This window comes from Saccopteryx bilineata, chromosome 10 (assembly GCF_036850765.1).
Source record: "Saccopteryx bilineata isolate mSacBil1 chromosome 10, mSacBil1_pri_phased_curated, whole genome shotgun sequence".
NCBI classification, from domain to species: domain Eukaryota; kingdom Metazoa; phylum Chordata; class Mammalia; order Chiroptera; family Emballonuridae; genus Saccopteryx; species Saccopteryx bilineata.
This window is the reverse complement of record NC_089499.1, coordinates 9,951,956-9,973,326: the sequence shown is the minus strand read 5'-3', so window position 1 is coordinate 9,973,326 and position 21,371 is coordinate 9,951,956. Positions and strand designations below refer to the sequence as shown.

Genomic DNA, 21,371 nt, shown 5'->3' with positions numbered 1-21,371 from the left:
AAAGAAAGATGGAGAGAGCAGGAAGCATCAACTCCCATATGTGCCTTGACCAGCAAGCCCTGGGTTTAAAACTGGAGACCTCAGCATTCTAGGTTGAGGCTTTATCCACTGCGCCACCCCAGGTTGTGAAATGAATTTTAAAATGTGCATTTCTCAATTTTAAAAGGAATAGTAGGAATTAATAGATGAATTCTAAGCATTAAGTTGCTTTTTAAAGGATTTCTTTTTCTGTAGTTTAATTGCTTTCAAGTAATTAAAAATAGTTATGCACTTGACTCTTCAAAATTAAAGATTGCCTTTTAGAGTCCTTAGGTATATTTTCCTTTTTTATGAGTTCCTATCTTCCTAGCATGAAGAAATAAAAAGAAATTCTTTTTATAAGCCAAATTATTTTTGTTCCATCCCACTTCCTGATCCCCAGGTCTGAACCACTATATAAAACCCCATGTTCTCCTCTCATTCTTCCTTGTATGTACTTTGTCAACATCATTTCTGTTTTCCTTCTGCGCCTGAAGGCAAAGTGTTAGCTGTATCACAGAGTGAGTTCTGTGTTAATCTATTTATAGCAGTCCATCTCTGTAGCATTCTGCTCTGTACCTTCATTTAATGAAAAGTTTCTCCGTTTTGTATGCATATAAAAATGTATCTTTTTAGCTTTAAAGCCATTTGAAGATTTTATTCTGCTTGACCTGTGGTGGCGCAGTGGATAAAGCGTTGACCTGGAATGCTGAGCTCACTGGTTCAAAACCCGGGGCTTGCCTAGTCAAGGCACGTATGGGAGTTGATGCTTCCTGCTCCTCCCCCTTTTCTTTCTTTCTTTCTTTCTTTCTTTCTTTCTTTCTTTCTTTCTTTCTTTCTTTCTTTCTTTCTTTCTTTCTTTCTTCCTTCCTTCCTTCCTTCCTTCCTTCCTTCCTTCCTTCCTTCCTTCCTTCCTTCTCTCTCTTTCTTTTCCTTCCTTCCTTCCTTCCTTCCTTTCCTTACTTCCTTCCTTCCTTTTTTCCTTCCTTCCTTTTTTCCTTCCTTCCTCCCTCTCTCTCCCCCTCCCCCTCCCCTTCCCCCTGTCTCTGCTTCTCTTTCCCTCTCTCTCCCTTTCCCTCCTCCTCCCTCCCTCTCCCTCTCTCTCCCTTTCTCTCTTTCCCCACTCTAAAAAAATGAATTAAAAAAGATTTTATTCTCACTAATACAGGGACTTGGTAACATTTGAAATTTTAATTCTTTTTACCAGAATGGGAGAGCATGACTGAGAATGAGGAGGTGACTTCAAAGTCAAGCGTATCTCAAAGAGCAGACTCTCAGAAAGGAGCATCAAAAAGACTTCAAGGAGGTATTCCCCAGGTCCTTGACTTTGAGAAAGAATGTGAATGGCATGTTTTGGCAAGTCAGTGGGGAAATGAAACAAGTGGAAGAGATACATCGAAGAAAGGTTCCCTCCTTGAACGAGACAAGAAGAAACGAACTCTGCCAGAAAACCGGGGCCAAAGCGGGAAGGAATTTGGAGAAAGCTTGACTTTAGGTTCTGCTCTTTCTGAAAGTTTCATAGGTATTGAAGGGAAAAAGTTTTATAAATGCGATATATGTTGTAAACATTTCAATAAAATCTCTCATCTTATAAACCACCGGAGAATCCACACTGGCGAGAAACCTCATAAATGTAAGGAGTGTGGAAAAGGCTTTATTCAGCGCTCAAGCCTTCTAATGCATTTACGGAACCACTCTGGGGAGAAACCTTATGAGTGTAACGAATGCGGGAAAGCCTTCTCTCAGAGCGCTTACCTTCTAAACCATCAGAGGATCCACACTGGGGAGAAGCCTTATAAATGTAAGGAGTGTGGAAAGGGCTTCTACAGGCACTCAGGCCTTATTATACATCTAAGACGTCACTCTGGGGAGAGACCCTATAAATGTAATGAGTGTGGGAAAGTTTTCTCTCAGAATGCTTACCTCATTGACCATCAGAGGCTCCACAAAGGGGAAGAACCTTATACATGTAACAAGTGTCAGAAAGCTTTCATCCTGAAGAAGAGCCTCATTCTGCACCAGAGAATCCACTCTGGGGAAAAGCCCTATAAATGTGATGAATGTGGAAAAACCTTTGCCCAAACCACTTACCTTGTTGACCACCAGCGACTCCACAGTGCAGAGAACCCGTACAAATGTAAAGAATGTGGGAAAGTTTTCATTCGAAGCAAAAGCCTCCTTTTACACCAGAGAGTCCACACAGAAAAGAAGACCTTTTGTTGTAAAAAATGTGGGAAGATTTTCAATTCTAAGTCAAATCTCATTGACCATAAGAGGATGCACAGCAGAGAGAAGCCTTACAAATGCACTGAGTGCGGGAAAGCCTTCACTCAGAGCGCTTACCTTTTTGACCACCAGAGACTCCACAATGGGGAGAAGCCTTATGAATGTAACGAATGTGGGAAAGTTTTCATTCTAAAGAAAAGCCTCATTTTACATCAGAGGTTCCATACTGGAGAGAATCTTTATGAATGTAAAGATTGTGGCAAGGTCTTCGGTTCTAACAGAAACCTGATTGACCACGAGAGACTCCACAACGGGGAGAAGCCATATGAATGTCGTGAGTGTGGGAAAACCTTCATTATGAGCAAGAGTTTCATGGTCCACCAGAAACTCCACACACAGGAAAAAGCTTACAAGTGTGAAGATTGTGGGAAGGCTTTCAATTACAATTCAAGCCTGCTGGTACATCGGAGAATCCACACTGGAGAAAAGCCCTTTGAATGCCGTGAGTGTGGAAGAGCTTTCAGTTCTAACAGAAACCTCATTGAACATAAGAGAATCCACAGTGGTGAGAAACCCTATGAGTGTAATGAGTGTGGCAAATGCTTCATTCTGAAGAAAAGCCTCATTGGACATCAGAGGATTCACACAAGGGAAAAATCTTACAAATGCAGTGACTGTGGGAAAGTCTTCAGTTACCGCTCAAACCTTATAGCCCATCAGAGAATCCACACTGGCGAGAAGCCCTATGCATGTAATGAGTGTGGGAAAGGCTTTACTTATAATAGAAACCTAATTGAACATCAAAGAATTCATAGTGGGGAGAAAACCTATGAATGTCATATTTGTAGAAAAGTCCTTACCTCTAGTAGAAATCTTATGGTACATCAAAGAATCCATACTGGAGAGAAACCTTATAAATGTAATGAGTGTGGAAAAGACTTCAGTCAGAATAAAAACCTTGTTGTACATCAGAGAATGCACACTGGAGAAAAACCATACGAGTGTGAGAAGTGTAGAAAATCCTTTACTTCTAAGAGGAATTTAGTTGGCCACCAGAGAATCCACACAGGGGAGAAACCATATGGGTGTAATGACTGTGGTAAAGTTTTTAGGCAACGAAAAAACCTTACTGTGCATCAGAAAATTCATACAGATGAGAAATTCTGTGAATGTGATGAGTCTGAAAAAGAATGCTCTCAGACTTCAAACCTTCATTTTCAACCAAAAATCCATACCATGGAAGAATTCTCTTGGCTTCAAAATGCCGATGATCTGAGCCCAAGATAGAGATTCAGAAAATCTGGTGTTATGTTTAAACTGGAGTAGAATTCCTGTCTATTTAAGTAACTGTTGAAGAAATAGCAGTATGGTTCTTGTAAGGAAAAAAAAAATCATGATTGCCTCTTGTATATTTAAGTGAGTTGCATGTGGAAGAAAGTTATTCTAAACTTTCAAGACTACAAATTCTACTTGGAATCACTGAAAAAAATAAAGACAATGAACTCAATTCTAGTTGAGGGATACCGTGTCCCAGACCATTTGTTATGTCCCAGAAAGAGATCTTGCAGTAATTGAGGATTCTGACGAAACTGGGTTTATGTCTTACAAGATGTAATGATGATGTTGTAAGCAATAGCAAAAATACTTTTGTATTAAAAAGTGGAAATTGTTTCTGAAAATGTGTATATTACACATTTTCAAGGTAGAATCACTGCTGCAGAAAGTCTATATAGACAGTATGATTGAAACATGTCAGACATGGAGTTGGTGGCAAGAGTCTGCTGTTTGAGGACAATTTAAGAAGAGCACTGGGTTCGGAACCAGAGGACCTGGGTGTAGGTCCTGGCACTTTCTCTTACTAGCTGTGTATGGTTGTTAAGTCAGCATCTAAGCCTCTGTTTCCCTGTCAGTCAAACATTGACACGATGCCTACCTCGCAGGATTGTCATGAGGATTACGTGAGAGGACCTTTGTATTTCATGAGATAATCTAGTTGTCAGTAGGGTTGGATAAAAATGGTATAGTCAAAATCTAGAGCATTGCATAATGTAATGTTTGTTCATTAATACTCAGACTATGTGAACCTCAAAAGGTATTCATTTTTATAGTAAGGTGAAGTGTAAACTGATTTTTATAGTAAGATGTAGTATGATGGATAGCTAACTGGAATTTATCACTCTAAGAAAACTTTAAAAATACAGCTTTAAAAAATGGTTAGGGAGTTAATAGATAATATGACTAGTTTGTTTTTATGTAAAAGTGTTGCCTTATTGTGGAAAAATAGTATGTCTAGATGTTAACACTGATGCCAAGGTAAATCAACCTTTCAGCCTTGGAATTGGAAGCTAGTGGATGTAGAACGTCAGAATGGAAGGCCAGTCCCGTGTTGCTCACCTTGTTCTTAGGGAAAAGTCCTTAACCCCAACCCTTGAGCTGACTATCCCTGTCATGTCATTCTCAGTTCTAATGAACATCTTTATCATTGCTGACATCACTTGTTACTGAAGAAACAACACTCTGTCCCAGCACTCAACTACATAAATTTTTCACACTGAGCCAAGCCCTTCAGGCTCTAATTAAACCAATTCAGAGTCAACATCTGGGGAATCAGGCCCATCATTCCCTGTAAACCAACCACTCAGTCTTTCTTCCCTTTGTGCTTTTATAAATTTAATTCAACCTGTATTCTTGAGTTGATACTTATATGTTGTATTCTCAAAACTCCAATTCTGCAGCTGGACTACTAATATGTTAATATCAGAATTGTGTTTTCTAATACTAGTAGTGTTGAGTTGATCATACTAAATATTCAACTCCAAAGTTTCTTGAGGGCTGGTTCCTCATTAGAATGAAAGGTTCCGAAGAGTGAAAACTGGAAAGGGCCCAAAATTAAAAGTCTTAAGACCTGGTTATGAGTAGTGTTCTGCAACTTTCCATGCACAAATGCCTTTATTTCTTGGAGCCTTAATTTCCTCTGTTAAACAGAGGAATATTATCTACCTCACAAAGTTGTTATGAGGTAATGAATATAAAATTGCTTTATAGCCATGCTGCAGAAGAATTACCCTAGATTATGTAGTAATTACAAAGGGAAAGATGTACTTTTAACAATGGAGAGGTTTGGGCCAGGTTGCTCAGTTGATTGGAGCCTTGTCCCAAATGCCAAAGTTGCAGGTTCGATCCTTGGTCAGAGTACATAGAAGAATCAATCAGTGAATGCGTAAATAAGTGGAACAACACTTATTTGATGTTTCTTCACCCCTCCCTTCTCTCTCAAAAAAACCCAAAAACAATGGAGAGAGCTAGACAAATACAGTGCAACATCACTAAGGCTGAAACAACCTACATAATGTGCCTCCTGATGGGATGCAATAAACCAAAAGTATAACCTGAATTCATCAAGCTTCTTAGATACTACTGCCAGTTTACAGGAAATGCAGGAGGCAGAAGACCAATATAAATGACACCATGAGAAACAAATACAGAACGTGGGATATTGTATAAGAAAACTGCACTGGATCATCTGACCAGGTAGTGGTGCAGTGGATAGAGCGTGGGACTGGGATGCAGAGGACTTGGGTTTGCAACCCCGAGGTTGCTGGCTTGAGCACAAGCCTATCCAGCTTGAGCATAGCGTCACCAGCTTGAGCACAGGTCACTGGCTTGAGCATGGGATCATAGACATGACCCCATGGTTGCCGGATTGAGCCCAAAGGTCTCTGGCTTGAAGCCCAAGGTTGCTGACTTGAGCAATGGGTCACTTGCTATGCTGAAGCCGCCCTGGTCAAGGCACATAAGAGAAAGCAATCAATGAACAACCAAGGAGCCACAGTGAAGAAGTGATGCTTCTCATCTCCCTTCCTGTCTGTCTGTCCCTATCTGGCCCTCTCTCTGTGTCTCTGTCACACACACACAATAAAAGAAAACTGCACTGGATTCTTCAAAAAGTTGATGAAAAGGGGAGGGGTGATAATCTTTGAAGGTAGATGAGTATTGAGAGTTCATTATAGTGTTCTCTGCTTTTATATAAGTATGGAATTTAACATAGTAAAAGGTATAAAAATGGATAAGGAGGCTGTTTTTAAAATATTAAAGAGGCCCTGGTTGGGTTGCTCAGTGGATAAAGCGTTGACCTGTTGCGCCAGAGGTCGCATGTGTGACCCCAGTCAGGGCACGTTCAAGAAGCAGTCCATGAGTATATAACTATGAAACTTCTGATACATATATATATATGTATCAGAAACTAAGACCAAGCAAAGAGTTCTTAGATTTATATAAAAAACATGCTCCATAAAAGAAAGAAATGATAAACTGGATCTCATAAAATTAAAATGATTTGTTCTTTAAAAGACTTCTAAGAGGATGAAAAGACATTATAGATGATGAGAAAATATTTACAAGTCATATATCCCAATAGCATTTGTGTCTAGACTATATAAAGACTTCTCCAACTCAATAATAGATTTAATTAGGAAATGAGCAAAAATCACAGACATTTCACCAAAGTATAGACGGCGAATAAATGAAAAGATGTTCAACATCATTAGGCATTAGGGAAATGCAAGTTAAAATAACTGCATAGAATAGCTTTAAAAAAAAACACCACCAATTGCTGGCAAGGCTATGGAGAAACTGGATCTCCTATTTGCTAGGCATGGTAAATGGCAGCCATTCTGGAAAATAGTTTGGCAGTTTCTTCCCTGTATTTGCACTTGGAGCATTTATCCCAGAGAAATGAAAACTTAGGTTCACACAAAAATCTGTATATGACTGTTCATAGCAGTTTTATTTGTAATCAAAATTTGTAAGTAACCCAAATATCCTCAGTGGGTGGGTAAAACAAACGTGTGTGTGTGTGTGTGTATCAATGAATACTTACTACTCTGCAATAAATTGGAATGATGTTTTGATACCTGCAATGACTCAACTGAATTTCAGTAGAATTATGCTGAGTGAAACAATCCAATCTCAGAAGGTCAGGGAGCATATGATTCCATTTATATACTTTTCTAAACTGACAAAACTATAGAAGTGAAAACCATCAATGATTGCCAGACAGTGGGGCTGGTGGGAGGGAGCAGGAGGACCGGGAGGGGTAGTTCTGGGAGGTCTTTGTGGTGTTAGAACAGCTGTGTATCTTGATTGTGGTGGTTACACAAGTCTGTCCATGTGAGAAAATGGCATATACACACGCATTGTACCAGTGCTGATTTTCTGATTTTTATATAAATTATGGGGGAATCTAGGTGAAGGGTATTATCTTTGCAACTTCCTGTGGATCTACAAATTCAATACAAAGAAAGACTAAAGAGCCATAATTAGATGCAGAGTCTGAAATGGATTTGGAAAAACAAAATTATAAAATATATATTTTAGGACAGTTGGGAAAATCTGACTATAACTGTATATTAGGTGATATTAGAGAATTGTTAATTTTCGTACTTGGTTATGATGGTGTTTGGAGAATATTCTTACTAAAGGATGAATATTGAAGTATTTGGAATGAAGTGTTTTGATGTTTACAACTTTAAAAAACGTCTTTTTCAGTATGTATAGTATAAAGCAAACGTAGCAATGTGTTGATAGTTGAGTCCATTTGGAGGATACAGGTATTCATTGTACCGTTCAACTTTTCTGTGCCTTTTGATATTTTTCAAAATAAAACACTTGAAACAAAATTATCAGGGCTTTCTGCGAATTAATGCTTTGTAGCTTCGGGCTCCTAAGTGCTCGCCTCGCTTAACTGCCCCTGTACAGCCTGGGATGCCCCCTCCCCGAGGCCCAGCGCCACAGTCTACCTGCACCCTCCTTTGGAGCACTTCTGCTCCCATCCCTTACCGGAGTGATATTGGTCACCCATCGAGAGGAAAGTACCTCCGACATTCCTAGAGAGGCTGGCCTGGCGACTTGGGGAGCCGGAAGCCCATCCCCAGGCACTTCCTGTCCGGTCATTGTTCTCGCGCCGTTAGGTTTAGAGGTCCCGGCCTCCCGGCATTCTGCCCCAAAGCCCGAGAGCTCTGGCCGGGCCTCTCCACCGCGCACGGTGAGCGAGGTTGGCGGGGGTGGGCGCGAACATCGGGGCCGCGGGAGCGGCGGTCCCTGTGGAGGTCCGGTGCGTCCTACCCTCAGGGACCTCAGCTCTTTCCCGGGATGGCTCCGCGCCCCACCACTTCGGGAACCCGGCTGTCGCCTCCAGAGGGACTGTCCAGGGGGAGGTTGGACACGGACCTCCGCAGGAGGCAGGCTTACCCCGGGAACAGAGCTGGGTGGGGCCTGGAGGTGGAGGAGGTGGGTTGTACGTCTGGAAATAGGAAAGGACGTGGAAAGGGAAGTCCTTGACAGGGGACTCCGTGCAGTCTAGGGCTGGAGGCCGGTTTGAGTTTGATCGGCAGTCTGATGACCGTACTCTCATTAGCTGATCTTGCGTTTCACAGGTGAAACGAGTGTTAAGGGTCTTCCTACCTGGTGGAATTCAGCTATTCAAGGGATGAATAATTCTACAGAACTAAGATTTGTTGCAGGAATGAAAATACTTCATTACTCAAGAAATACAGTGTATGCAGTAAGTTGTCAGTAAGTTAACACGAAAAAAAGCATGTGATCACTTAAGTAGCAACAAAAGGAGAGTTAGTAAATTTTAGCATTTTTTTTCCTAGCAAAGCATCTAAAGAGGAATAGGAATTTCTCATTCTCTTCATGATCAACAAAAATGTCAGGATAATTTTATCACACAAATTTATTTTATTTTATTTTTTTTTTAGTCTTTTATTTTATTTTTTTATTTTTATTTTTTTTAGATTTTATTTATTCATTATAGAGAGGAGAGAGAGAGAGAGAGAGAGAAGGGGGAGGAGCAGGAAGCATCAACTCCCATATGCGCCTTGACCAGGCAAGCCCAGGGTTTCGAACCGGCAACCTCAGTGTTTCCAGGTTGACGCTTTATCCACTGCGCCACCACAGGTCAGGCTTATCACACAAATTTAAAAACAACCTGCTGGCTTGGCTATGTACTGTTACATTGGTGGGCTAACTTGGCGCGTTCCTTTTGGAAAGTGGTTTGACAGTGCACATCAGCCATACAAATCTTTCAACCAGCAATCCGCTTATTCTCTTTGCACAGAAAGAAAAACATTAATTATTATTTAGAAATAACTGGAGCCTGACCCTGTGGTGGCGCAGTGGATAGAGGGTTGGACTGGGGCGCGGAAGACCCAGCTTGGAAACCCCGAGGTCGCATCAACCTGAGCTGCGGGGTCGCTGGCTTGAGCATGGGATCGTATAAATGACCCCATAGTCGTTGGCTTAAGCAAGGGGTCACGTGCTCTGCTATAATGCTCTCCCCTCCCCCATCAAGGCACATATGAGCCTGACCTGTGGTGGCGCAGTGGATAAAGCGTCGACCTGGAAATGCTGAGGTTGCCAGTTCGAAACCCTGGGCTTGCCTGGTCAAGGCACATATGGGAGTTGATGCTTCCAGCTCCTCCCCCCCCTTCTCTCTCTCTGTCTCTCCCTCTCCTCTCTAAAATAAATAAATTAAAAAATATATATATTAAAAAAAAACATTATTAAGGCACATATGAGAAAGTAATCACTGAACAACTAAGGAGGTGCAACGAAAAATTGATGAATCTCATCTCTCTCCCTTCCTGCCTGTCTGTCCCTATATGTCCCTCTCTCTTACTCTCTCTGTCTCTGTCAAAAAAAAAAGCAAAAAAAATAACACTTTTACTAAAACAATGGTTTTATTAATAAGAGATGGTTAAGTAAATAAATTAGAGCTATAATTGAGAGTACTATGCCAGAATGTGATAGCTCTAAATGTACTTATATTGAAACATCTACCTAAGACTACTAGACTATTGTGCAATATGAAAACTGAGTTCAAAGAACAAACAGTGCAGATTGCAGAACAATATACATGTATGATCTAATATGTTTTGGAAAAAAAATATTTGTGAAGGTATATATATATGTATGGCAATGCAGAGAAAAGACTGATGGTTACTCTGTGTGTGTAGGACATAGTTAATTCTATATATTTCTGTACTTTTAAAAGAGAATGATAACACCATAGGTTATTGTGCAGCTATTAAAAATGATAAGTGTGGCCTGACCAGGCGGTGGCGCAGTGGATAGAGCGTCGGACTGGGATGCGGAAGTACCCAGGTTCGAGACTCCCAGGTCGCGCGCGGGCTCATCTGGCTTGAGCAAAGAGCTCGCCAGCTTGGACCCAAGGTCGCTGGCTCCAGCAAGGGGTTACTCAGTCTGCTGAAGGCCCACGGTCAAGGCACATGTGAGAAAGCAATCAATGAACAACTAAGAAGTCGCAATGCGCAACGAGAAACTGATGATTGATGCTTCTCATCTCTCTCTGTTCCTGTCTGTCTGTCCCTGTCTATCTCTACCTCTGTAAAAAAAAAAAATAATAAAGCAAAGGTTTTAAAAAAAAAAATGATAAGTGTGAAGAATGGTGGCATGAAAAAATCCTTTTTATTTTGAGAGTAATACTCATTTGGAAGAAATGGAAAGTATAAAAATTGAACAATCACATTACCCAGCAGAAACCACTCACAACATATTGGTGTGTAGCCTCCCAGTCTTTTCCTTGTATTCTTTTGTTTATGCTGTTATTTACCTTTGGCACTAAAATGTTTGTGTTTTAATGTCCCTGCTTTTAAAAAAGAAAAAAAAAAGATAATTGTGAAAATACGAATCTCCATAGTTAAAAACAAAAAGTTTAAGTCATCATTGGCAGTATGGTTGGAAGTTTTCCCTTAAAAGAATATATTCTAAAAAAAAAAAAAAAAAAGGAGAAATAATATATTCTGTGGTAAACAGTGGTTATTCTTTGGAGATGGATCGGGTGATTTTTCTTAATCATTTTTTGTATTTTTCAAGCTTTTTCAATAAAAATGTATTTTATAGTCAGAAAAATCAATGGACATATAAAAAGATGTTTGTAATGTAATTAATGTGGGGACATATTACATGTATACAGTCCAGCCCCTTCCATCCCATGAGTGAGGAGTGGAACAGACTCTGGGTTGCAGTGGCCACTGTCCAGGCACTGTTGAAACTGGCCAGTGGGCTTTAGAGGCAAGCCAGGCAAACCTCTGCTCGGTGCTAACAATGTTTTCTGCCTTTTTTGTAGGCATTACTCATCCTAGCCGTGGGAAGAAACTCAAGAAGAAACCTGTAAAACTTGGATTAGATGGGGCTTGACCTTTGCTGGGCAGCCCCCAGCTATAAGAGTTCTGCTGAGCACAGAAGATGACTGCGGATTTGAGAGAGGCCATGGCTCTGGCCCCTTGGGGCCCAGTGACAGTGAAAAAGGAGGAGGAAGAGGAAGAAAACTTCCTGGGTCAGGCATCCAGCCAACAGGTGTACTCTGAGAACATCAGAGTCTGGGCTGCGGGAGAGGATCCTCAGAGAGGCCTGGACTGGGCAGAACGCGAGGACAAGGTAAATGATGTTCAGGGGGGGATGAGGGAGAAGGATCCCTGTGGTTTCAGAGGGGCTGCTGTCCCTCGTGCCACGCCTGAAGTCTTGTCTCTTAGCTAGGGCTCTGGCCTTTTGTCCTTTGGACTATAATAGGAACATTCTCTTCTGATGACCTAACACTTAGTATTTTATAACCCAGAGTTCTCAAACTCTGCTACCCAGAAGTACCTGAAGAGCCTTTTATAAAACTGACTCCCATGCCAGACCTCATTCCATTTAAATCGGTATCTGGGGGTGGGGCCCAGACTTTTGTAGTGTTTTTTAGTTTGTTTGGTTTTTTTTTGTATTTTTCTGAAGCTGGAAACGAGGAGAGACAGTCAGACAGACTCCCGCATGCGCCCGACCGGGATCCACCCGGCACGCCCACCAGGGGGCGATGCTCTGCCTCTCCTGGGCGTCTCTCTGTTGCGACCAGAGCCGCTCTAGCGCCTGGAGCAGAGGCTAAGGAGCCATCCCCAGCGCCTGGGCCATCTTTGCTCCAATGGAGCCTCGCTGCGGGAGGGGAAGAGAGAGACAGAGAGGAAGGAGAGAAGGAGGGGTGAAGAAGCAGATGGTCGCTTCTCCTGTGTGCCCTGGCCGGGAATCGAACCAGGACTTCTGCACACCAGGCTGACGCTCTACCACTGAGCCAACTGGCCAGGGCTGACTTTTGTAGTTTTAAAACCTTTTTAGGTGATTCCAGTCAGGATTTGATAACTCTGACCTGTGTTTCTCAAACTTTAAATGTTCATTTTATTGGTTTTAGAGAGAGAGCGAGAGAGGAACATCAATCATTTCCTGTATGTGTCTGACTGGGGCTCAAACCGGCAACCTCTGTGCTTCGGGATGGTGCTCTAACCAACCAAGCCGTCCAGCCAGGGCTTAAACTTGTACATGCATAGAAATCACTGTGGCGGGGTCTTGTTAAAATGCAGATTCTGCCTGACCAGGCAGTGGCGCAGTGGATAGAGCGTCGGACTGGGATGCGGAAGTACCCAGGTTCGAGACTCCGAGGTCGCGCGCGGGCTCATCTGGCTTGAGCAAAGAGCTCGCCAGCTTGGACCCAAGGTCGCTGGCTCCAGCAAGGGGTTACTCGCTCTGCTGAAGGCCCACGGTCAAGGCACATGTGAGAAAGCAATCAATGAACAACTAAGAAGTCGCAACGAGAAACTGATGATTGATGCTTCTCATCTCTCTCTGTTCCTGTCTGTCTGTCCCTGTCTATCTCTGCCTCTGTAAAAAAAAAAAAAATGCAGATTCTGATTCAGGAGATCTGGGGATTCTGCATTTCTCACAAGGTCCCAGGTGATGGTGATTCTTTCAATGCAGACCACACTTTGAGTAGTAAGGCTGTACACGGTACTGTGGTCCTTGTGTTTTTTAAACACACCCCTTACCACCATTAGCCAGATGAGGGTCCCAGTGATAATATGATCTGAGTCTTTAGACCTGAGGAAATTCTGCTGTGAAGAGTCGCCCCATGTGCTCTCTTGTCTCGTCATACACTCAGTGGTGAGTTAGGTCTGGATGCTAGAGTGCGCAATGAAGTGAAATCCACGTGATCGGGAGAAGGGCAGGCTTGTTCCTCTGCCTGACCGTCTTGGGCATTAGGAAAGACTGGCTGCCTTGGCTTCCATTTCCTTTTTTGTTTGTTTGCCCTGGCCAGATAGCTCAATTGGTTAGAGCATTGTCCTAAAGCGCAGAGGTTGAGGGTTCGATCCCCAGTCAGGGCACATACAGGAACAGGTATGTTCTTGTCTGCTCTCTTTCTTACTCTCTTCTAAAGTCAATAAAATAAATATTTTGTTAAATGTTTGGTGATTTGGGGGTGGGGTGGTTTGTTTTCTGGTTTCCAGGAATTGGTACTTACATTCTCATCCTCAGAAGCTCTCATTATAGCTGACCCCTCCCTCCAGCGACCAGCCTCTCTTAAACCCGCCTGTGTCTGCCTGTCTCTAGAGTCAGAACATGCTCTGGGACATGGCGGTCGTCCTGAAAGCAACACAGGGGGTGCCTGCTGCTTCAGCCCTCGGCAGCTACTCGGTACCAGGGAGTCTGGCCAAGAGCGAGATGCTGGACAGTCCTGGGAGCCTGACCTCTCTAGGTGAGTCCAGCCCCTGGTTCAGAATGCTGCCATCAGCGTTCTGTGTTTGTAACAGGAATGGCTCATTTGCATACAAGCTCAAGACACCAAGACACCAGACACAGGTGAACTTTTTTTGTTCAGCAGATTTTATATCTAGTCACACTTGTACTTACCTGTCCTCTTCATATATATTATATTTTGTGCTTAGCCTGGGTTGGTGAGTCCGCAAGAGAGCTAAGGTAGGATAGGAAGGCTCAACTTTTGTGGTCATTCTGAGAAAATGCCCTGGAGATCTTTGCGCAGATTCCAGAAGATTCTGAACAGTTGTGTCAGCTGTAATGATGTTCAAAACTTGGTCTTCATGGAGGGTACAGTGGCTTATCACCTGGTTCTCTAAGCTGGGCCTCAGGGAAGGGAAGTATGTTCTGTGGATCTAACTAGCAGTGGCAGGAGCTTGCCAGGAGGGTGACACGTAACTGTGGGGGAAGAGTGCAGGAAGCACCAGGCCTGGGTGTGGAAGCAATCCCTGCAAACCGCCACGCCCCTTTGGCGCTCATTCATGAGTGCCTGGTACAGGGCTGAGGGTGAACATTGCGGAGCCACTCTCCTCCCTAGCCAGTTCCCCAGGCACTTGCGGACCGTGTCACTCTCTTAAACCAGTGTTGCGAGGAAGCTTGGGATCTCCACCTTTCGCCTTTTCTCTTTTTTACTTATTCCCCAAACTCTCTGCAGCCTCTGTTCCCCACTTTCTGCATTCTGTTCCATTCTCCGGTGCGTTCCCCTGTGCGTCACTTGTTCTGCCTCCGTACTCTGTCATCCATAGTCTTTACTACCACAGCTGCACCCGGCCGCCAGGAACGGCCTCCATTTCCTTCTCTGTCTCTTACCTCAAGACTGCGCCCAGCCAAGACTTACTCTTCCGTGCTGCCACCATCTCCACAGCAGCAGGGAATGCTGGGAGCACTGAGCTCTAGAGTTAGGGGAGACATGAGGGTAGTTGCTGCCCTGCCTCTGAGGATTTTGTGTGTTCGTTCCCTGGATCTCCACTTCCTGTCTGTAAAGTGGGGCGCGCTCATTCAGGAAAGGCGGGGTGTGTGAGGGGCCAGCTTCCTGTGTGCTGGGCTGGGCAGTCGGGGCTGGGGGACAATGAAGAAGACACACGCTTGCCCCTTTTCAGCTCCCACACAAGTGAAGTTTCGTTTTGATAATAAAATCATATAATACACATGAAAGTGCTTTAACAGTTTGGATGTGTTACTGGGTTTTTAAAAGTCGAGAGAGTATATAGTTTTCTATGTATTCATTAATGTTGAATTTATTAAAGTTTATTTAAAACCAAGTTTGTGCCTGACCAAGTGGTGGCGCAGTGGATAGAGCATCAGACTGGGACACTTGAGCCGAAAGGTCGCTGGCTTGAAGCCCAAGGTCCACTGGCTTGAGCAAGGTGTGGTTTGCTCTGCTGTAGCCCCCCCAGTCAAGGCATATATGAGAAAGCTGCCAATGAACAACTAAGGTGCCACAACAAAGAATTGATGCTTCTCATCTCCTTCCCTGTCTGTCCCTATCTGTCCCTCTCTCTGTCTCTATTACAAAACACACACACACACACACACACACAATTTTGTAAGCCTTTAGACAAAACTTATATCTAGTTCATTTACACATCTAGAAATATTTCTGTAAACATGAGAGCACTTGTACTTTTTCTTTAATTCATGGTTAGATAAGCTTCAAGTTTTACAAATTAAAATTTTTTAACTTTTATAAACATTTAATTCCACCTACATTACAATTTATTTTTATTTTTTTAAATAAAAAATATAAAAATATATTAAATGGTATATTTAATATCTTTAGTTCTTTAAAACATTTCAAATACCTAACTAGGCAAGCTTACAAACCTTATAAATAAAATCTTGAGAAACACACAGCTTTTGTAAATCTAATAAATTGGATTTTACAAATTTGGTACATCAAATCGCCCTCCATATCAGCAGTTAAGAGGGCATACTCATAGTATTTCAAATCTCTTTAAAAAAAAAAAGAATAGAATTTTTCTTTTGATTTTCAATTTGAGCTTGAGCACATAGGATTGGCCTTGATTTCCCTGGGCCCTTGCTAAGACCCTAGCTCTGACTTTATCTCTGTGATGAAACTGTTAAGTAACCACTTAAATCAAGACCTTTTGGGCTATAGTTGTACCTGGTTCTGTGACAATTTTAACATAAAGCATTCTACAAATATCAGGAATTGTTTCTGTTATTGTATCCAACTGGCCTTCATCTTTATGCCTTTGATCTAACTCAGGGTCAGGAGGGTGGGTGTGAGGCTATAAGCCGAAGCGTTCCTGGGCTTTGTTCTGGTGGAGAGCTGCTTGGTGGCAGAGGGGGTCCCCAGTGTTAATGTTGAGGAGACAAAGGAAAGAGGAGGGAGGTGGAGAAAGCGTGGTAGAGTGGGTATTTGAAGCCATGCAGTCTGGCTCCAGAATTCATGTTCCTAACCACTCTGCTGCACAGCCTTTCCATGTTTTGGAGGCTTCTGGCCACTATGGTCCTCTCGGCATCCACTATGGCCATTCCGTCCATGCTTGTCCTCTCTTTGATATCAACATCCTAATATACAAAAGCCTAAATTGCTTAGATCTTTGTTCACAGCAGGGGGACCTCCCTGATTAACTGGTGGGTTGTAAGCAGACCCACACTAAGGGGCTAAGGTAAGAAGGCAAACCTGGGAGCGACAGGTGACCCCTCAGAACTGGCCTTCGTGGTGAGATCAGTCGTCAGACAGCCAGGAGGAGACCGATCTGGAGACGGCTGCCCTGGCACGAGGCAGGGTGTTAAATGCTCACTGGAAGTGAACTTCCTGGGGAGACCAGGACTCAGTGCATTCCGTTCTGGGCGTGGAGGAGGTCACAGACCTGGCAGAAGAACCTGTGCAGGAGAGGTGACACCTGAGGGCCTTCTTTTGATGAAGTCTTTTTACAGACACTGGAGTCACATGCTTCCTGACCTTTATGATCCTGGTTTTTTTCTAGGTCAGGACAAGTTGACATTTTTTTTGTTTGTTTCAGGTGCTGAAACCAAGAACCCACAATTATTAGTTCCCAAAACTGAATCATGTGGTGAAGCAGAAACAGCCTTTATGACAGTGGGAAGAGTCCAGAAAGGTGACTCTCAGGGACCTGCGTTAGAAGAAGCCTGTGAAAAAGGGAACGTGTTAAAGAGGCAGAAAATAAAGCGGGAGAGGAAAGATTTCAGACAGGTGACAGTGAAGGACGGTCATATACCCGAAAGCCTCAAAGAAGAGGAAGAGCAGAAATGTCTGAAACCTCGGGACAGATGCAGCCTTGCGTCTGGCCCTGTGAGAAGCCTGAAGAGCCAGCCCGGGCAGAAACCTTTCACTTGCAGTGTGTGTGGGAAAGGCTTTAGCCAGAGCGCGAATCTCGTCGTGCACCAGCGAATCCACACGGGGGAGAAGCCCTTCGAGTGTCACGAGTGTGGGAAGGCCTTCATTCAGAGCGCGAACCTCGTCGTGCATCAGCGAATCCACACGGGACAGAAACCCTATGTTTGTTCAAAATGTGGGAAAGCCTTCACTCAGAGTTCAAACCTGACTGTCCATCAGAAAATCCACTCTTTAGAAAAGACCTTTAAGTGCAGCGAGTGTGAGAAAGCCTTCAGTTACAGCTCACAGCTTGCCCGGCACCAGAAGGTCCACATCACTGAGAAGTGCTATGAATGTAACGAGTGCGGGAAGACATTTACGCGGAGCTCCAACCTCATCGTGCACCAGAGGATCCACACCGGGGAGAAGCCCTTTGCCTGTAATGACTGTGGCAAGGCCTTCACGCAGAGCGCCAACCTCATTGTGCACCAGCGAAGCCATACTGGGGAGAAGCCATACGAGTGCAAGGAGTGTGGAAAGGCCTTCAGTTGTTTTTCACACCTGATCGTGCACCAGAGAATCCACACCGCGGAGAAGCCGTACGACTGCAGCGAGTGTGGAAAAGCCTTCAGTCAGCTCTCGTGCCTTATTGTGCACCAGAGGATTCACAGCGGAGACCTTCCTTACGTGTGCAGTGAGTGTGGGAAGGCCTTCACCTGCAGCTCGTACCTGCTCATTCATCAGCGAATCCACAACGGGGAGAAGCCGTACACCTGCAGCGAGTGTGGCAAGGCCTTCAGGCAGCGGTCGAGCCTCACGGTGCATCAGAGAACCCACACTGGGGAGAAGCCCTACGAGTGTGAGAAGTGCGGGGCGGCCTTCATTTCTAACTCGCACCTCATGCGCCACCACAGAACCCACCTCGCCGAGTAACGAGTGAAGGACCGGGAGGCCTCCGGGCATTGAGCACAGCTGCCACCCCCTAAATTAGACGCCTCTGCTGGTTTCTCAGTAACGGTTTTCAGGAGTGCACCACAAAACGCACGCATGTCAGAGGCTCATTTAAAGAAAATGAAGACTAAGCCCCTAAAGGCAAGGACTTTGTTTTTAACTGTCCCCTCAGTGGTGATGTCTGAACTAGAACGTGGCTTTCTTAGAAGTGGGTCATGTGAGACTTAGTGATAAAGATCCCATTTGGGGAAAGGTATTTTTAAACTAAATTTTGTTTATTTAAGAACTGGTCATTTCTTGAGTATAGGTCTGCCTGGTGGGAATCTGGCGCTTTGAACATTGTGTCCTAGTATTTTGGGTTATGCAGTGACTAGTTAAGGAAGCCACTTGGGGTAGCCATTCACCAACAACTCACCTATGAATATTTATGAGCTTTCCATTCCCTAGGTAATTTTAAAAGTTTTTAATAAACCCGTTAACTGTCTACTGCTCCTAAAACGGACAGAATGGGAAAATGGCCGTTTCCCTCACGGTCTATACCTCATGAACCTTGGTATGGTAAAGCTGTGGGGATCTGTGGTGAGTCTCTGCTGAACGTTCCCCAGTCTGCAGGGCCAAGTGCTTGAGGTTCGATGGAGACGATGCCCTGGGGCCGCAGGTGCTGCTGGGCCACATACATTTGCTAAGATCAGCAACTCTAAAAACCCCAATTCCCAGGGAGTTCTGTTTCCATGAGAGGCTCTTGACATCCCTCCCCAGAGGGAGGAGTCAAAGATCAAGCTGGCCTGGAAGCACGTCCATGTTTCCTCTTCTCTTGTTCTGCCCAGACCCAGCCATGAGGCTCAGTGCCAGCGGGCTCAGTGTAGTGTCACTCACTGGATGGTCTTAGAAGAATCAATGGAGTCCTTCTAATTCCCAGAGGACCAGAGAGGGAAATGAAAGGAGACAGAGGGGCAGAGTGGGATTCCTTAGGTCCTCTTTTTTTTTTTTTTTTTGAGAAGTTCAAAGGTATTGGAATCTGAAAACTTAGAGAGATGAAGAAACTGGCTAAGGTAAGATACCTTTGTTACCACTGAGTCTTTACTCCTGGAAAATTATTTATAAAACTATGCAATAGGTAGAGTTAGGTAATACTGCCTTGTATTTATATAGAACTTTATTCTTTGTTTACCTTTATGTGTAGCATCGTGACACCCAGCACTTATTCATGCTCTTACATAGATCATTACCTTAATCCTTACAGCACTGAAAGAGGTGTTTGCCTCATTTACCTGTGGGTGGTCATTTAAAGCAAGGCCACATAACAGGTGACAGCCTATTCAAATCCAGGACCTAAGTCCAGCTTCTTTTTGTTCTGCCATGCTGCTTGTAATCCCCACCTAGTTTTGCAGAGAGCCTGAGAAAGGGGTGTATAGTCTCTTTTTTTTATTCAGTGAGAGGAGAGGAGGCAGAGACAGACTCCTGCATGTTCCCCAACCAGGATCCACCTGGCAAGCTCACTAGGGGGCGGTGCTCCGTTGCTCAGCAACAGCAACTCCAGCTTGTACTTGCTCAGCAATGGAGCTCTTAGCGTCTGAGGCAGAGGCTATGGAACCATCCTCGGCGCCCAGGTCCAACTTGCTCCAGTCATGGCTGCAGGAGTGGGGGCGGGGGGAGAGCAGGGAGAGGGGAGTGTAGAGAAACAGATGGGTGCTTCTCCTGTGTGCCCTGACCGGGAATTGAACCCAGGACATCTGGATGCCGTACGAACGCTCTGTAGTCTCATTTTTAGGTACGAAAGCTGAGGTAGCGGATTTTGGCATATGCATTGTGCCCAGCAAGCGGCAAATCTAAGACTGGAATCCGAGGCTCCTGATTTCCGAGTCCGTCCACCACCACCCTCTCAGCAGGCAAGAGCACTTACCATAAAAGCCTCACCTGGTGATAAGCAGTTTGGTACAGGTGTTGTGCAGAAGGCCCATGCATTTACTGCCTCATTTCTGCACGACTAAATGTTCATGGACATGGTGTTTTGAAGTACAGAGTCCTTTCACGTGCAGGAGGCATACACAAGAAAGCTTACTACCTCTGCCCCCTTCAACTACAGTCTTTCAGCAAAGCATGTGCAACTTCTTCTCCCAGTGCCACTCTAAATCATACAAATTCAAACACAAGAAATCAGTAGGATTCAAAAGTGAGAATGAAATATACTTCATAAGACTAAAAAGTGCTTAAGCCCTCACTGACCCTGAGACAGGACTGTTCCTGTCCGCTGTCTGGGAGTGGAGAGACCCAAAGATAACACGTGTCTCTGCTGAGACGAGGCACAGGTTACACCCCCCTCCCCGCATGATCAGGAAGTGCCCAAGAGGGAGAGCAGGGGTAATGTTTCGGGATAAATCTGTGGCCTTGCCCCACCAAGAGGCCAATGGTGTACTTCGCTGGAAGATTTCACCTGGGATTTGTGAGCATTGAGACAGGTAAACTGTTTTATTAATAGCTTCACATTGTATATTCATCCTCATAAATGAACTCAGTTGTGGGTGATTGTAATTTCCTAGCAAAAGATTTCCATTGACGGGTGGTTCAGAAACACCACTCAGTGATTGTGCTATAAAGCCAGGGTTGGGAATCGGTGACCCAGCCTTGCAGTAAAGCAGTAGTTTTCATCCTTGGCTGCATGTCGGAATCACCTAGAGCTCTTGACAGTTTTCTGTTCCCTGACCTTGGTATTTTTAAAACTCTGGAGGGGATCCTTCGTGCAAGCAAGGTAGTGAGCCATTGTAGTCAAGCTTGCCGGCCAGTCATGTGTGGTCAGGCAGGGAGGGGTGTAGGATCTGGGTGTGCAGTGTGTTCCTTGTGGTTTCAGCAAAACAGGATGTTAACTACATTGACTTCCCTGGGGGTCCTTCTATTCTTTTAATCCTTGGCTGTTAGGATTCTGTGACCTTATTTTATTTGTATTTTTTTAATTTTTTATTTATTTTTATTTTTTACAGAGACAGTGAGTCAGAGAGAGGGATAGACGGACAGACAGGCAGGAACAGAGAGAGGTGAGAAGCATCAATCATTAGTTTTTCGTTGCGCGTTGCAACACCTTAGTTGTTCATTGATTGCTTTCTCATATGTGCCTTGACCGTGGGCCTTCAGCAGACCGAGTAACCCCTTGTTGGAGCCAGCGACCTTGGGTTCAAGCTGGTGGGCTTTTGCTCAAACCAGATGAGCCCGCGCTCAAGCTGGCGACCTC

At 44.1% G+C, this 21,371-nt stretch overlaps 2 protein-coding genes across 4 annotated transcripts in view; both read left to right on the top strand.

Annotated features, from left to right (window-relative positions):
• LOC136314312 (zinc finger protein 197) overlaps positions 1-4,874 on the top strand; it is a 59,476-nt gene extending 54,602 nt beyond the window's left edge. For 2 of the 3 annotated variants that reach the window (XM_066245043.1, XM_066245044.1), the window contains exon 6: positions 1,226-4,874. In XM_066245043.1, coding sequence (XP_066101140.1) covers positions 1,226-3,531 — 2,306 coding nt within the window. In that variant the 3' untranslated portion in view covers positions 3,532-4,874. The remainder of the gene's footprint in view (positions 1-1,225) is intronic. The other variant, XM_066245046.1, reaches the window with a different exon arrangement.
• Positions 4,875-11,514: 6,640 nt separating this feature from the next.
• The window catches only part of LOC136314316 (zinc finger protein 721-like), a 46,725-nt gene continuing 36,868 nt past the window's right edge, over positions 11,515-21,371 (top strand). Inside the window, 3 exon segments of the mRNA XM_066245050.1 lie at positions 11,515-11,706; positions 13,684-13,828; positions 16,881-18,058. Coding sequence (XP_066101147.1) covers positions 11,515-11,706; positions 13,684-13,828; positions 16,881-18,058 — 1,515 coding nt within the window.